We start from the raw sequence: 12,954 nt of genomic DNA on the forward strand, positions 1-12,954 counted from the left end.
TAAGCTTTTAGAATTAACAATTCTTTAAAAAGTTTTTAATTTACTTGAATCTCTAATGGATATTCATAATTTTTAAATATTTTCGCGCCATATATTTTCCAATCAAAAGAAACAACGCTTTAAATACTATTGCACTTAAAAATAATTGTCGGCTACAACACTTTACAACCCCTTCCGTGATCAGTGATCAATGAGACCGCGCAATGTCTGAGAAAAAGTTGAGTATGTCCTGGATATTGAATTCTAGATTGATCATGGCGCCCGCATAACACTTCTGGATTCTCTCCTCCAAATAGTTGTACTGGGCAATGAACTCCTCCTGCATGGCACGCCACACGACCTGTAAAAGATTCTCCTCTTCGCTCAGATGCTTCTCCACCTTCTTGTATAGGTTCTCCAGTCCCTTTTTCACTTCCCGCGCCGGATACTGGGCTATAACCTTTCGTAACTCCTGCTTGGAGAAGGCCATCTGATAACTGATCTCCGTCTCCTTGACGCCCTGCGCCACCTTCTGCTGCACACCCTCGAAGAATTGCTGGAAGGAAGGGGAGGAGAAAATGAAGTCACGAGAAGTTCCAAGCCAAAGGCCATTGAACTTACATTCAGTTTCTCGAGCGGCCGGCCGAAATACTGAGTCACATAAGCTTTTAAAGCCTCGGTGTATCGCGTCTTGGCCTCCTTTTTCAAAGCATCCAGCCCAGGTACCTTGAGCTGGGCCAGCAATGCGTACATGTGGTGGTAGTTCTCCATTCGCACCACCTGCGACGGGGTCTTGGGGTGCTCTTGAGAGTGGAGATGGATTCCTTCGAAGATGGCGTTCACCAGCTGCAGGTACCACTTCTCCATGTCTGTGCGCCGATCCGATTTACGGAATATGCCCTCCGCTGTCTGGGCAAAGTTCTCAAAGTTCTCCACATAAGGCAGTATGGCTTTGGAACGCTTGTGGAGCTTGGCTTCGCGGATCGACTGAAGCTGTTGCTGCATAAAGCGATCAAAATTACGCTTCACCTGAACCAAAGCCGAAGCGAAGGTCATGCTCAGGAAGGAATGTGTGTCCTGGGCGGACATGACATGCTGGGTAAGGCGAACCAGAACATACAGAGAGTAACTAAAGAGGAAATTAAATGGAATATGTCAGTTTTCTTTCACTATAAAACATCCAGTATTACTCACAAACTATCCACACGTTCGAAGCTTTGTATAAAGCTGACTAATTCGGGTTCCAAACAGCCAAAGAGACCCATCATAAGCTTACGGACATCCTCATTTATCTGGCGATCGATTCGTTTCTGAGGCACTCCCTCTGCCGTGGGAGAAACTGCTCCCGCCAGGATTGACTGCGACATATCCACTGCCTTCTCCATCTCCAGCGTTGTCTGGGTATTCTTCGTCGTTGGACTAATCACATCCATCTGGAAAAAGTTAATGCAGAAGAGCTGCTCTTGCAGGGCTATTGGTTCTAGCTCGGCTAGAACCTTTTCCAAAAGAGCATCGAAGCGAATTCGATCCGCACTCTCCACTCCCGGACCCCATTGTTCACGATTGATGCCCAAAGTACCGTAGGGGATGGTAGACACTGCAGACTTTCTCGAAGAGGTGGACATATCCAGATCCTCACGAGAGCTACGAAGCTTCTCAGAGACTTGCATTTTAGCCTACAAGAAGGTGAAGTTTATGAAGTGGGATTATTAAAATTTATCACGAAGTTCTTACCAAATTAAAGAAATTCCTAACATCTCTTTCATAGATCTTGCTTAGGGACGCCGTGTATACCCTCATCAAACCATCATAAGTTTTTCTATCCATTGCCTTAGACCAGTGCATCAGCTCCGTATAAGGCGTAAGTTCGCGATGTACATTGGAATGGTTGGGCAAAGTCAGTTCAGTACTTGTAACGGGCATGTCTCCGATCTCGTTGCCCAGATGGATAAACAGGTTGTTCATAAATCGACTGACGGTGGCCGAGAACTTTTGTTTCCATTTCTCGAAACGTTTTCGCTGATCCTGCACTGCCTCTAACCGAAGCAGGGCGGGATCAATGTCGCTGTTCATGGCCTGCTGCAGACACTGGGCAGCAGCTATGGCCGCCTTGCGTCCAGTAGTTGTTTTAAGATCGGGCTCATCCAGAGCCTGCTGCTGGCTGTGCGGCAAGTCTAGCTGGGTCTAAAATAAAATTAAGATGAGCCTTTTTTAATCTAGGAAGCATTATTAGGTCTTACAATGACTTTGTTGAGTTCCTTCATCAGTTTAATGTTGTTATTGTTGGCTATCTCGATCATGGCATTCTTTCCGCCAATTTTCTCCATAGTCTCCTTGACATGGCCCAGAATATCCTCATAGCTATCCAGGCGAGTCTCGAACTTATCAGCCTCAGAGATGGCATTGTCGATGTGTTCCATCATCTTCAAAACCTTCTGCTCCGATGCCAAGACACTTTGAATGTTTGCCTAGTATTGAAAGAAATAATTAGCATCATTATCTCGTTTATAAATCATTTTACTTACCCCATCCAGATCGTGCAGCTCACGGGATAACTGCTCGATGAACTGCTCTGCATCCTTGATAGCAAAGTCGCACTCGGAAAACAGTTTTCCCAGCTCGTTGGCTTCTTTGTCGGTTAGGGCGGTGAACTCTTGGGCCTCCTCCTCGTCTTCCTCGTCGTCGGTGTGCTGCGTGGCCTTCTGGGCGGCCCTGCCCAATGCCACCTTTTCCGGCGACTTTTCAGAGAGCCAAGCACTTGGCACATTCCGGAACTCTGCCCTTTGGCCACGCACACTCTTTTGAATCTGCCTGTTTAGCACGGCCAGGAAATTTTGACGCTCGTGGAGATTGAGGGCATACCATTTATAGACTTTCTCGAGTTGTAGATCAAACTCGTGAGTCTCAAACTGCTCGTTCCTTCCGTCCACCCACTTGATCTCGTCCAGCTGCCAGCTCCTCTTGCGCTTGTATTCTCCATCCCTCTGCTCCGACTGCTTCACCAGGCAGAGGGTAATCACAGGAACTGGGGGTGCCGTAGTCACAACGCAAAGATAGCACGGTTTCTTGTCTTTTTTCTTAACTACTGTGACGACAGAAAGAAGGCGTTCACCGGAGGCCAGGAAGAGCTCCTTCTGCAGCGTGTGCTTGATGTTGGCCAGGGCTCCGATGGACAGCATGGCTGGTTGGGAATGTTAGACAAGGCACTGGGTGCGTATTTAATAGCTCTTTTCACCAATTTGCCAATTGTTTGCGTTTGCACTTGCAACAGTCACCCAGAGAACGCCTCCACACATCAGCTGATCTAACAGGGCGGGTTAACAGAGTGTAAACTACATGTTGGATTTTAACAGAACTGTTAAACGGCCACACTGTTCGATACATCGATTATCTACGGGTGAGTTTTCTCGCAAAAAATCATTTCTGATAAAAATAAACGAGAATAAACTGTTTTCAGCAACTTTCGAGCAATCATGTTGGTCAAGCACATTGTCAAGCAGGGTCTCCTGGTCAAGAATGGTGAGTTAAGGTCCGGGAATAGCCTTTTTCAGTCCATCTGCTAACCTTAAAAATTACATAATGTGAGGGCATTGCAAGGAATCGATGAGGAGCACCTAGGCAAAGATTACCCTAAGAAATTACTAATAATCTCTATTTGCAGTTGGCGCTATGTCCCGTGCCGCTTACCACGGTGGCCACCACCAGCACTCCACCATGAACGACCTGCCCGTCCCCGCCGGAGACTGGAAGGAGCAGCACAGCCAACAGAACAGCAAATACAACGCTGTCCTCCTGACTGGCATCCTTGTCCTGGCTGGCACCATTGGATTCGTACGTTTATTAATCATCCTATCAAATTGCCCCCACTATGACAATTATTTTTACAGGTGAAGTCTTCTGGTCTGATCCACTTCAACTACTATGCCCCCAAGAGCCTGGACTAAACCAGCTTATATTCCCTTAATGTATATCCGATATTTGTGTTAAATAAGCTGAAAGTGGCGACTTAGTAAATCACAGATCCAAAATTATTTTACAGAATGTTTGTATTTTTGTTCAGTACACGGGACCATCGTCCAGATTGTCGTCATCATCGTTGTAGGCTTCACCATTATCGAAATATGTGTTGCCGTAGTCGTTCTCTTCATCCATCTCTTCGTCCATCGCCGCCTCAGGATCATCTTGCTCCTCTTCCTGCTCGGAATCAGATTCCTGTTTGACTTCGTCTTCCTCGACGCCACCAGTCTTTAGTTCCTTCTGCTCCAGAATTTTCAGTCTATCCTCGATATTCGTTTTCTTAGTCAGCAGTTTGGGCTTGACATCGGCGGCAGTACGACGCTTGCGGGTGGATAAATTAAGTTCGCGGGGCATGGACTTGTAGTCGAATTCGGGTTGAGCTTTGAGTTTCATGCGTTCTATGGCTTTCTGAGGATTAAAAGACGTTTTAATATAAAATAAATACAAGACGAATGAGTTAGATTACCTCTCGCCAGTCTTTGTGCTCCTGGCTTTGAGTGTCTTGACTGGCCGACACAATATAATAGGGTGAATCCTTCATTCTGTTGAGGAAGTCTTCTTTCCACAGAAGCTGGTAGTTTTGGGTGGCTGTTGTCTAGGGAAAAAAATAATAATTTATAAGAAATTCAGGAAGAATCTTTGATTACAAACCTCCAAGGTAGTAGGCCTGTTTAAAACCGGTGGAAAGGTAGGCGGTGGCGCTGTTTGTACGGGTAGATCCTTTGTACAGCCCAACATGGCCATTTGTTCCGCCGTGAGGGTACCAGTTTTGCCTCCTCTTCCACGTCCTGCCATTTTGGCTATTATTTAAGTTAATTAACAATCAAAATAAGTTTGTTTAAGCTAGCAATTCGTATGGGTTTCCTGCACGTTTATTTAACTCAAAACAATCAGCTGTTGCATTGGTGTTGCCATATCCATAGAAAAAAATGCCTTTTTGAAGGTCCACCCTAATATACCCTACAATTCAACTGCTTCTAAATAATATATCAGACTTTTTAACACATCTTGTTTTATTTTATACACATATTATACATTTATTTTATTTCGATTTGCACTTTTCTGCTTAACCTACGAACATTAATACAATAATAATATTAGAGAGAGCACTCAGGAAATTGCTTTGGAAAAGTAGAACATATAAATCAGGCCTGCATTAGATGTGGATTCTAATCCAATATAGCTAAACAAGGTACAAACAAATTTACGCCAGAAATAGTTCTATTGGGCAGTTAGTTTAGGAGCTCTGGTTTGGAGGGGTGGCAGGGGAATCATCAGAGGGCGAAAGGCCTACTTTCTGCATGAGTTCTGTGAGCTTTTGGGCCTTGCGATCCTCGTTGTGAGCAATAACCGTGCACAGGTGCTCAGTAAGGAGCTCCTTCTTCTCAGAGGCCTGGTGTAAGTCCATCTTGGCCTTCAGAAATTGAGCTTCAATCTTCACATATTGTTTTCTGTGGAAAGGAAACCTTTGCTTTAGAAACCATTTAGGAAAGTTATAAATGATATACTTACTCCACTGTGGAAAAATGTATGCAGGCATTGTCAATCTGTTTTCGAAGCAGAGCCACGTCCACTGCAAGATCACTCTCCAGCTTGGACAGCTCGTGGCGTATTTCCTCAATCTTCCGAGATTCCGCCGCCGTCTTCTGCGTGTGCTGTTCAATGGCCTGGTAGAGCATCTGCTTCTTCTGTTTGTTCTGCTCCTCGATCATCTTGCGATGCTGCTCAAAATCCTTAAGCGAGATACCCTTGAAGGGCGAGTCCGTGTTGAGACGATCGCTGTTGCGCGATACAGAGTCCTTTGAACTTGGCAAGATGCTGGCATCGTCCGTCGATCCATTGCTGCCGCTTCCGTTGCTTATCTTCAGTATAGAACTGTCGTCAGTTGTCTCGCTGCTCTCGCCAGCAGCATCCGCATACGTGGCAGTGGAACGAGATGGGGGTTTCGGTTCATGGCCATGATAGAGTGCTGCCATTAGGGAGTCCGATAACGGTCGCTCCAAGTCCAGTGATTTGTCTGTCGCAACGGTGACGACATCATCTGCTGGAGTTGGATTTACCGTGGGAGTTCCAGCTCCCAGTTTGGCCTTGTTCGCCAGCTCTTGAGATTTTTGTGTCTTCTTCTCTGGTGGTGGCTGCTGTTGTTTTCGCAACTGGTCCGCTTGTCGAAAGATCTTGTCGGGCATCCGGCGTATGCCGGGTTGATTCCGGAGCGCCTGCTTAGCTGTGATCGCAAACACAAATACACGCACACGAAAGAGGTTTTGTTATAAACAGATCATTGTTTACACACTTCGTTGATGAATGAATCTCGATCGCTAACCTGCTTCTAAGTTTGCGGCTCGTTTCCCGCCTCCATTGGTTCCCTCCTTTACTCCGGTTATTTTGAGGATTTCATCGTGGCTAAATCCATTGAATTTCTCAGCCATGGTGTCGGTTTAATAAATAGTTTGCCATTAAACAATTAGACAAAAACAAAATCCCCTCAGCAAATGCAAACACTGATCAGAGGGTTGCCAGATCGCTGCGATCACTTTCATTAATGTAAAGTACCCACTGGTGTTGGATCTGCGTCAGGCTAAGACAAATTTTAAAAAATTCTTGGGGATCAGGGGTATTTTGACATAGATATAGCCTTCTCTGTGGGCCATAATTTGACTCCCCTGAAGATCCCCACATTTTGAAGGGGATCAAAATGAAAAATTTAAAAATATGTAGATCTCAAAAATATTTTGCACCCAGGTTTTGATACAGATTGATGGAGAATAGATCTAGTTTTAAGATTAGTTTTGGCAAAGATATAGCCTTCTCTGTGGGCCAGAATGCGGCTCCCCTGAAAAAAATGTCAAAAAAATATTTGAAATATTTTTTTTTGAAAAAATAGATATTCTAGAAATAGATTTCTAGATAAACAAAAAAATTTTATTTTCAATTTTAGAACGAATTTTCACCTATGGATTTGCCATAGAATAGGGGAAATAGTCAAAAAATAAATTATTAAAAAAAAAAATATTTTTTAAAAAGTTATAATTCGCAAGTGGTTCTGGCTGACAGTATATAAGGAGGTTCGGGACGGCGATTTTTGGTTTCCAAAAGTGCAAGGTCATTGTGTTTTTTCTTTTAGTTCCTGTGTAGTAGTGTGTGTGTGGTTTATAAAAAGCTAGATATTCCTTAAATTAGACAAATTAATTCTATAAATAACAAAAAAATAAAAAATATTAAAAAAAAAATGTATATAACCAAAAAAACTTAGAATTAAATGAATATTCGTTTAATTCATTCATTCGTTTGAGTTTGGCAAAGATAAAGCCTTCTCCGTGGGCCAGAATGCGGCTCCCCCTTGTTTTCCACATTTTGAAGGGGATCCCCTAGAAAATTTGAAAAAAATCTCAAAAATATTTTGCACTCAGGTTTTGATGCAGATTGGTGGGGAATAGATCTACAAATCGTTTGAGATAATCCGCTCAAGAATCGGATGAGTTTTGGCAAGATAAAGCCTTCTCTGTGGGCCAGAATGCGGCTCCCCTGCGTTTTCCACATTTTGAAGGGAATCCCCTAGAAAATTTGAAAAAAATCTCAAAAATATTTTGCACTCAGGTTTTAATGCAGATTGGTGCAGAATAGATCTGCAAATCGTTTGAGATAATCCGCTCAAGAATCGGATGAGTTTTGGCAAAGATATAGCCTTCTCCGTGGGCCAGAATGCGACTAACTTGAGTTTTTCACATTTTGAAGTGGATCCCCTAGAAAATTTGAAAAAAATCTCAAAAATATTTTGCACCCAGGTTTTGATGCAGATTGGTGGAGAATAGATCTGCAAATCGTTTGAGATAATCCGCTCAAGAATCGGATGAGTTTTGGCAAAGATATAGCCTTCTCCGTGGGCCAGAATGCTACTAACTTGAGTTTTTCACATTTTGAAGTGGATCCCCTAGAAAATTTGAAAAAAATCTCAAAAATATTTTGCACCCAGGTTTTGATGCAGATTGGTGGAGAATAGATCTGCAAATCGTTTGAGATAATCCGCTCAAGAATCGGATGAGTTTAGGCAAAGATATAGCCTTCTCCGTGGGCCAGAATGCGACTAACTTGAGTTTTTCACATTTTGAAGTGGATCCCCTAGAAAATTTGAAAAAAATCTCAAAAATATTTTGCACCCAGGTTTTGATGCAGATTGGTGGAGAATAGATCTGCAAATCGTTTGAGATAATCCGCTCAGGAATCGGATGAGTTTAGGCAAAGATATAGCCTTCTCCGTGGGCCAGAATGCGACTAACTTGAGTTTTTCACATTTTGAAGTGGATCCCCTAGAAAATTTGAAAAAAATCTCAAAAATATTTTGCACCCAGGTTTTGATGCAGATTGGTGGAGAATAGATCTGCAAATCGTTTGAGATAATCCGCTCAAGAATCGGATGAGTTTTGGCAAGGATATAGCCTTCTCCGTGGGCCAGAATACGGCTACCCTGCGTTTTCCGCATTATGTGATATTTCTGCATTTTCCACATTTCAAAGGGAGTCCCCTAGAAATTTTCCGTAAAGGATGGAATAAAAGCTGGCAAAAATATTAAAATTGTTTAAGAAGGAGGTCCCAATATAATACTTGAATAGAAAGTGATTTACAAAAACAATAAGTTATACTTTATTTAAGATAGTAATGCCAAGTTCTGCACGCAGGTCTTGGAGTTTCTGCTCCCAGCGTTTCTCCCAGTAAACGGGCATCAGGGGCTTGCTCCGCTTGCCGTTCTCCAGGGCCCAGGGCAAATAGTGTTTCAAGTACGCACGCCGCTGCCTGCAAATGAGAAAATAAACAACTGCCTAATTGGGAGCAGAAACGCGATGGAGTTCACTGAACTTACTTGGGGCGGAGGCGTGCCGCACCGAAAACAGCTCCGCCGTAGCACATTGGCAGACCCGTGTTTAGAGCCTCCACCCACTTGACCGCCACCTCGCCGAGCATATTGGTGGGCATGCCCAGAACCGTGTGGATCAGGTCGTGGCACTCGCGGTAGCGTGTCATCAGGTAGGCCAGCTTGGGATCCTCCAGAAACCGCACCGCCATGCGACTGTCTGGCGTGACTTGCTGGAAAAGTGGGTTATGAAAGGGAAAATGATTTACAAAATCATTTCGTGGCTCACATTATCTTTCAAGAACTTGACGTAGGCAGCTCCAAAGGAGTCGGCGGGCAGGGTTTCCAGATACTTAAAGTCGATGGTGCTGGTGTGAATCCGAGGCTTGTCGACCATGATGCGTTGTCCCTCCTCGCTGGCCTGCATGGTGTCTAAAATGTTCTCCAAAGCGTTCTCGCCAGTGGTCTCTCCCAAACAGGCGATCATGTCGTGGCTAGAAGAGATTCGAAAGTACTAATGTAAGTATCCATTTGTTGGATGACCTAATTGTTAACTTTACCGTCTGGGATCCAGCAAAGCTGCAATGGAAGATCCAGCTCCAAGGAACACCCTCTGGAAGGGCGATATCTGGATGCGATCCTTGAGGTACTGCCGCTCGAAAGAGTCCAAAGGCTCTGCCTCTGCTGACACTTCTTGATTTCTAGCCTCCCCCGAGGTGAGGCCACGTCGCAGAGCCAGCGGCATCTGGAGGCGCCAGACGCACCGTTGCATCATGATCTGTGTGGAATCAAGGGGTATGAACACACGGCGACCTTATCAAAGTTGCTACATCATCGCAGCCGCAGTCGCAGCAGTAAGCATCGACACACAAACATGACCCTGACTACCTGTCTTTGGTTTAAGCCCGGTCTGCCCAGTTGGAGTTGTACGTGCCCACTTTCAATAACACAGCGAATATGAGCAAACAATTTGTCCATAATGTGGGTACACTCGGTACTCGGCCTGATGCTGACTAACAATTTGCCCCGTCGCCTCACCACCGGGTCCCAACGGTTAAGTCCGAGCAAACCAGTTTCGGCTTCCTCATTACCGCCAGTGCCCTCCGGACGCCCTGCTCATCGATGAGCTGGGAGTCTCGAAATAAAACCTAAACAATGTGCTGCAGGGGGCACTGGCACCCAGCACTGGCAGTTCTTTTTTTTCGGATTTACTGCCCAATTTCAATGTCGTCATTGTTGTCGTTTGGACTAAACGGGTATGTGCTGCCTGGCTATTAATGATGATCAAAGCTGGTGAAGTTAATTTGGGAAGATATAAATCTAGAAGCGTGAAATTTCTTGGAATAACTGGGTAGGAACAAGTGGATAGTTGTTTCAACTTTCAGATAATTGGCCATATTAATAGAAAAGACAGAAAGCTTTTGGATTCAATCCTACTTTTTAAACTCATATGGAATTATTGTTTACTAATGGTTTAAGCCCAATGTATAGTACTATCAGTAGTAGCGCTACTACTAGGTAGTACTATCAATTAGAGCTTTTTAGATAAAGGCTTTTTTCTGGGTAACCTAATATCAAAACAGTCCAATCTTATACAAGGTGGAAAATTACTTTGAACCAAATAAAATAACGTTCTAATCATATCTTTATGACAGCAGTCACTCCAATTCATTTTCCCTCCGTAATCTAATAATTTTTTTGGTTCAACTCCACCTAAGAGTATCCACAGGTCCGATGACGCTACTGGCTAGTCCGGAACTGCAGTATTTAAAAGAATGTATACATTCTCAAGGCCCAGAATAAATAAAACTACGATTAAGCAAAAACACTTAAAAGAGAGTCGACAAGAGAGAATAGATTCTATCACAGAGTAGTTGTTTTTTGTTCGCAATCTTTTGTTTTTTAGGGAAGAGCACATGTGGCACATATGGCGCAAAATATATATTAACTTAATTAGCTAGGGAACAGTTGTTTCACTGTCTTATCTCCAGGAAAAAATCTTATCGCCGAACTCAATGAAAAAAGTGAGAACACTATCGGTTATCTCGCGAAATGTCTGTATATTTCTATTACTTATTCGTATATTGCAGACAAATGTACAAAGTGATTAAAATTAAAAATTTGCTAAAATATACTCGTTTAATACATAGCTAGAAATATATACAGATACGATGCGCTGCTGGGGCAGCTGTGTTGGGTGGAGTCTAAAGGAAAATCGAAGTACGAAAGTTAGAATACATTGTGTATGGCTTTGGCTTGAGTTTGAGCTAGAGACGATGCTAGACATTCTCGCCGCGGTTGCTGCTGGGCAAGTGAGCCTGCTTATCGGGCGCCCGCTTCCGGCGGAAGGTGACGTACGTATAGAGAAGACTAGCCAGCACGCTGATGTTGATCCCGATGCAGTTGAGCCACGAGAACACATAGTCCCCGCCAATGAACATGCCCAGATACGTCACACAGATGTTCTTCAGGCAGCCCACAATTGTGGTGGTCAGGGCCGAATTGAACTGCGTGCACAGTATGGTGCTGTACGACAGGATGAATCCCATTACACAGCTGAGCAGGAACTGGAAGACAAACACCGGGTCGTTCCACTGCGCAAAGTTCAGGGCCTGCTCCAGATCCCCGGTGGCATAGTTCAGCACTAGGGCGGGCAGGAACATGAACAACGAGTTGTAGTACATCAGGCCGTATTTCCCGATCTCCGACGTGTCCAGTTTCTTCTTCACGTAGACGCCATTGGAGGCGGTCAGCGCATTGGTGATCATCACGTAGATGTAGCCGCGCATGTTGAATGAGAGGTCATCGGAGGCGGCCAGCAGGGCTCCTCCAATCATGGCATAAACGCTGATTTGCACAGCCGTGGAGGGTCTGGATCCCAGTATCTTCAGCTCCAGCAGCATGGTCATCAGGATCGAGAATCTCCGCAAGGCAGCAAACATGGGCAAACTTAGGGACTTGGTGCCGCCTAATCCGAACATCATGTTGCCCAGAAATATAAGGGGAAGGGGGAAAATCTTGGCGAAGGTATTCCTCTGCAGCGGCGGGAAGGTGACCAGCTTCAGGCGCTTGCCCGCTCCCAGAACCACAATACTGGCGGTGAGCTGGCCCAAACTTAGGAACAGAAACGATGGAAAGTGATACGATGTGAGCACCGTCTTGTTCACCACCGTGATCATGAACGACGACAGTCCGTAGAAAAGGGCGCTGCTGATCTTCTTGACGAACACCGCGGATTCCTCCCGTTCCCGGTGTCCCAGCTCCTTGGAGCCGGATCCATTGGCGTCCAACTGCTGTTCATCATCCCCGCCTTTGTCATCCAGCAGCGGCTGCATGTCCAGCGTCGTGTTGCCCCCGCCACGCGAGAGACTCATCGTGGAGGTCGTAATAGGGCCTTCTTTGTACTTTGATTTATCCGTTTTAGTCACTTCACTGCTCTATCGCTTCTGTCGGCTTATCGTTCTGCGGCGACTAGCCCTGCGCACATTTGCACTGTTTTTGCGGGTTGGCCACCACATTGGTTTGTTAAGCGCGTGGTGCCGGGGAAAGGTTTTTCCCGCAGCAGCACTATTACGAGTATTCGCTTCGCCCGACAACAATTGCTATTTTTACCGACCTGCCATTTCTGAAGACAGGCTATGTCAGTGTGACCAGGTGCATTTGACGAATTCTAACCCAGTGACAACGAAGGGTCATACATAAGCCCCTCTGTTAAATCATAAAAGTAAATAAATTGACAGAAAATAGGTATTCTAAGAGATTAATAGGGTTCCGACTAACCTTAGCTATAATCTCAGGTCCTAGTGACTAACTGACTTCCAAAACTATGCATCTTTCAGGGCTATTTCATACGGACACTTTGGGCTATTATTTTTCTTTTATTTAACTATCCTTCTAACCATACTGCTGACTGCTGGCCACTTATAAGCACTGATTTATTGTTATTTGAATACTTACTGCTTTTGTTAATTTTGTAAATTTTGTTAAAAACACGACCGTAACTTTTCACAACCTGGTCGGCTACCGGAACAGATGTTCTGTTAACATGAGCATGTTAAGTCAGCTGTTGAGTTATTAACAGTGTTATCAACAGAGGGATTTAAAATACT

The 12,954-nt window shown here is 44.5% G+C and overlaps 6 protein-coding genes across 9 annotated transcripts; 1 reads left to right on the top strand and 5 right to left on the bottom strand.

The window, feature by feature from the left end:
* Positions 1–27: 27 nt before the first annotated feature.
* On the bottom strand, positions 28–3,290 carry Sec3 (exocyst complex component Sec3). The gene is made up of 6 exons (XM_017240620.3): positions 2,505–3,290; positions 2,220–2,447; positions 1,714–2,163; positions 1,174–1,655; positions 601–1,108; positions 28–535 (listed from the first exon to the last, which is right to left on the bottom strand). Exons 1-6 carry the CDS (start codon positions 3,156–3,158, stop codon positions 188–190), a joined length of 2,670 nt encoding a protein of 889 aa, XP_017096109.2. The 5' UTR covers positions 3,159–3,290; the 3' UTR covers positions 28–187.
* A 14-nt stretch (positions 3,291–3,304) lies between these two features.
* COX7B (Cytochrome c oxidase subunit 7B) lies at positions 3,305–4,010 on the top strand. Of its 2 annotated transcripts, none has more exons than XM_070279949.1 (4): positions 3,305–3,376; positions 3,437–3,498; positions 3,641–3,814; positions 3,873–4,010. In XM_070279949.1, the coding sequence occupies exons 2-4, from the start codon at positions 3,453–3,455 to the stop codon at positions 3,941–3,943; spliced, it is 291 nt and encodes a 96-aa protein (XP_070136050.1). In that variant the 5' UTR covers positions 3,305–3,376; positions 3,437–3,452; the 3' UTR covers positions 3,944–4,010. The 2 variants fall into 2 exon arrangements, with proteins under 2 accessions (XP_070136050.1, XP_017096112.2); XM_017240623.3 differs by having other exon boundaries at positions 3,307–3,376; positions 3,641–3,810; positions 3,867–4,010.
* Polr3G (RNA polymerase III subunit G) lies at positions 4,008–4,872 on the bottom strand. The gene is made up of 3 exons (XM_017240621.3): positions 4,648–4,872; positions 4,463–4,591; positions 4,008–4,404 (listed from the first exon to the last, which is right to left on the bottom strand). Exons 1-3 carry the CDS (start codon positions 4,789–4,791, stop codon positions 4,036–4,038), a joined length of 642 nt encoding a protein of 213 aa, XP_017096110.1. The 5' UTR covers positions 4,792–4,872; the 3' UTR covers positions 4,008–4,035.
* A 151-nt stretch (positions 4,873–5,023) lies between these two features.
* Positions 5,024–6,505, bottom strand: Gorab (Golgin, RAB6 interacting). Its single transcript, XM_017240442.3, has 3 exons — positions 6,320–6,505; positions 5,509–6,220; positions 5,024–5,447 (listed from the first exon to the last, which is right to left on the bottom strand). Exons 1-3 carry the CDS (start codon positions 6,423–6,425, stop codon positions 5,234–5,236), a joined length of 1,032 nt encoding a protein of 343 aa, XP_017095931.2. The 5' UTR covers positions 6,426–6,505; the 3' UTR covers positions 5,024–5,233.
* A 2,105-nt stretch (positions 6,506–8,610) lies between these two features.
* Positions 8,611–12,926, bottom strand: Coq4 (Coenzyme Q4). 3 transcript variants are annotated; one of them, XM_017240583.3, is made up of 5 exons: positions 12,803–12,926; positions 9,406–9,623; positions 9,135–9,339; positions 8,855–9,078; positions 8,611–8,787 (listed from the first exon to the last, which is right to left on the bottom strand). In XM_017240583.3, exons 2-5 carry the CDS (start codon positions 9,618–9,620, stop codon positions 8,631–8,633), a joined length of 801 nt encoding a protein of 266 aa, XP_017096072.2. In that variant the 5' UTR covers positions 9,621–9,623; positions 12,803–12,926; the 3' UTR covers positions 8,611–8,630. The 3 variants fall into 3 exon arrangements, with proteins under 3 accessions (XP_017096072.2, XP_070135512.1, XP_070135511.1); XM_070279411.1 differs by having other exon boundaries at positions 8,851–9,078; XM_070279410.1 differs by lacking the exon at positions 12,803–12,926 and adding an exon at positions 10,559–10,772.
* Positions 10,886–12,512, bottom strand: frc (fringe connection). Its single transcript, XM_017240582.3, has one exon. The coding sequence runs from the start codon at positions 12,217–12,219 to the stop codon at positions 11,125–11,127; it is 1,095 nt and encodes a 364-aa protein (XP_017096071.2). The 5' UTR covers positions 12,220–12,512; the 3' UTR covers positions 10,886–11,124.
* Positions 12,927–12,954: the final 28 nt, after the last annotated feature.

Source organism: Drosophila bipectinata, chromosome 3L, assembly GCF_030179905.1.
Source record: "Drosophila bipectinata strain 14024-0381.07 chromosome 3L, DbipHiC1v2, whole genome shotgun sequence".
Lineage (NCBI taxonomy): Eukaryota > Metazoa > Arthropoda > Insecta > Diptera > Drosophilidae > Drosophila > Drosophila bipectinata.

What these genes read in the sequence shown, in the direction of transcription:
- Sec3 (XM_017240620.3), bottom strand. Translation starts at nt 3,158, where the DNA reads ATGCTGTCCATCGGAGCCCTGGCCAACATCAAGCACACGCTGCAGAAG. An exon ending in TTAGGAATTTCTTTAATTTG is followed by an intron (nt 1,656 to 1,713) that starts GTAAGAACTTCG and finishes ACCTTCTTGTAG; the next exon opens with GCTAAAATGCAAGTCTCTGA. An exon ending in GGCCGCTCGAGAAACTGAAT is followed by an intron (nt 536 to 600) that starts GTAAGTTCAATG and finishes CCTTCCTTCCAG; the next exon opens with CAATTCTTCGAGGGTGTGCA.
- COX7B (XM_070279949.1), top strand. Translation starts at nt 3,453, where the DNA reads ATGTTGGTCAAGCACATTGTCAAGCAGGGTCTCCTGGTCAAGAATG. An exon ending in GGGTCTCCTGGTCAAGAATG is followed by an intron (nt 3,499 to 3,640) that starts GTGAGTTAAGGT and finishes CTCTATTTGCAG; the next exon opens with TTGGCGCTATGTCCCGTGCC. An exon ending in TGGCACCATTGGATTCGTAC is followed by an intron (nt 3,815 to 3,872) that starts GTTTATTAATCA and finishes TTACAGGTGAAG; the next exon opens with TCTTCTGGTCTGATCCACTT.
- Polr3G (XM_017240621.3), bottom strand. Translation starts at nt 4,791, where the DNA reads ATGGCAGGACGTGGAAGAGGAGGCAAAACTGGTACCCTCACGGCGGAA. An exon ending in ACAGGCCTACTACCTTGGAG is followed by an intron (nt 4,592 to 4,647) that starts GTTTGTAATCAA and finishes TTTTTTCCCTAG; the next exon opens with ACAACAGCCACCCAAAACTA. An exon ending in AGCACAAAGACTGGCGAGAG is followed by an intron (nt 4,405 to 4,462) that starts GTAATCTAACTC and finishes TTTAATCCTCAG; the next exon opens with AAAGCCATAGAACGCATGAA.
- Gorab (XM_017240442.3), bottom strand. Translation starts at nt 6,425, where the DNA reads ATGGCTGAGAAATTCAATGGATTTAGCCACGATGAAATCCTCAAAATA. An exon ending in AGCCGCAAACTTAGAAGCAG is followed by an intron (nt 6,221 to 6,319) that starts GTTAGCGATCGA and finishes TTGCGATCACAG; the next exon opens with CTAAGCAGGCGCTCCGGAAT. An exon ending in ATACATTTTTCCACAGTGGA is followed by an intron (nt 5,448 to 5,508) that starts GTAAGTATATCA and finishes TCCTTTCCACAG; the next exon opens with AAAACAATATGTGAAGATTG.
- Coq4 (XM_017240583.3), bottom strand. Translation starts at nt 9,620, where the DNA reads ATGATGCAACGGTGCGTCTGGCGCCTCCAGATGCCGCTGGCTCTGCGA. An exon ending in GCTTTGCTGGATCCCAGACG is followed by an intron (nt 9,340 to 9,405) that starts GTAAAGTTAACA and finishes AATCTCTTCTAG; the next exon opens with CCACGACATGATCGCCTGTT. An exon ending in TCAAGTTCTTGAAAGATAAT is followed by an intron (nt 9,079 to 9,134) that starts GTGAGCCACGAA and finishes CCACTTTTCCAG; the next exon opens with CAAGTCACGCCAGACAGTCG.
- frc (XM_017240582.3), bottom strand. Translation starts at nt 12,219, where the DNA reads ATGAGTCTCTCGCGTGGCGGGGGCAACACGACGCTGGACATGCAGCCG.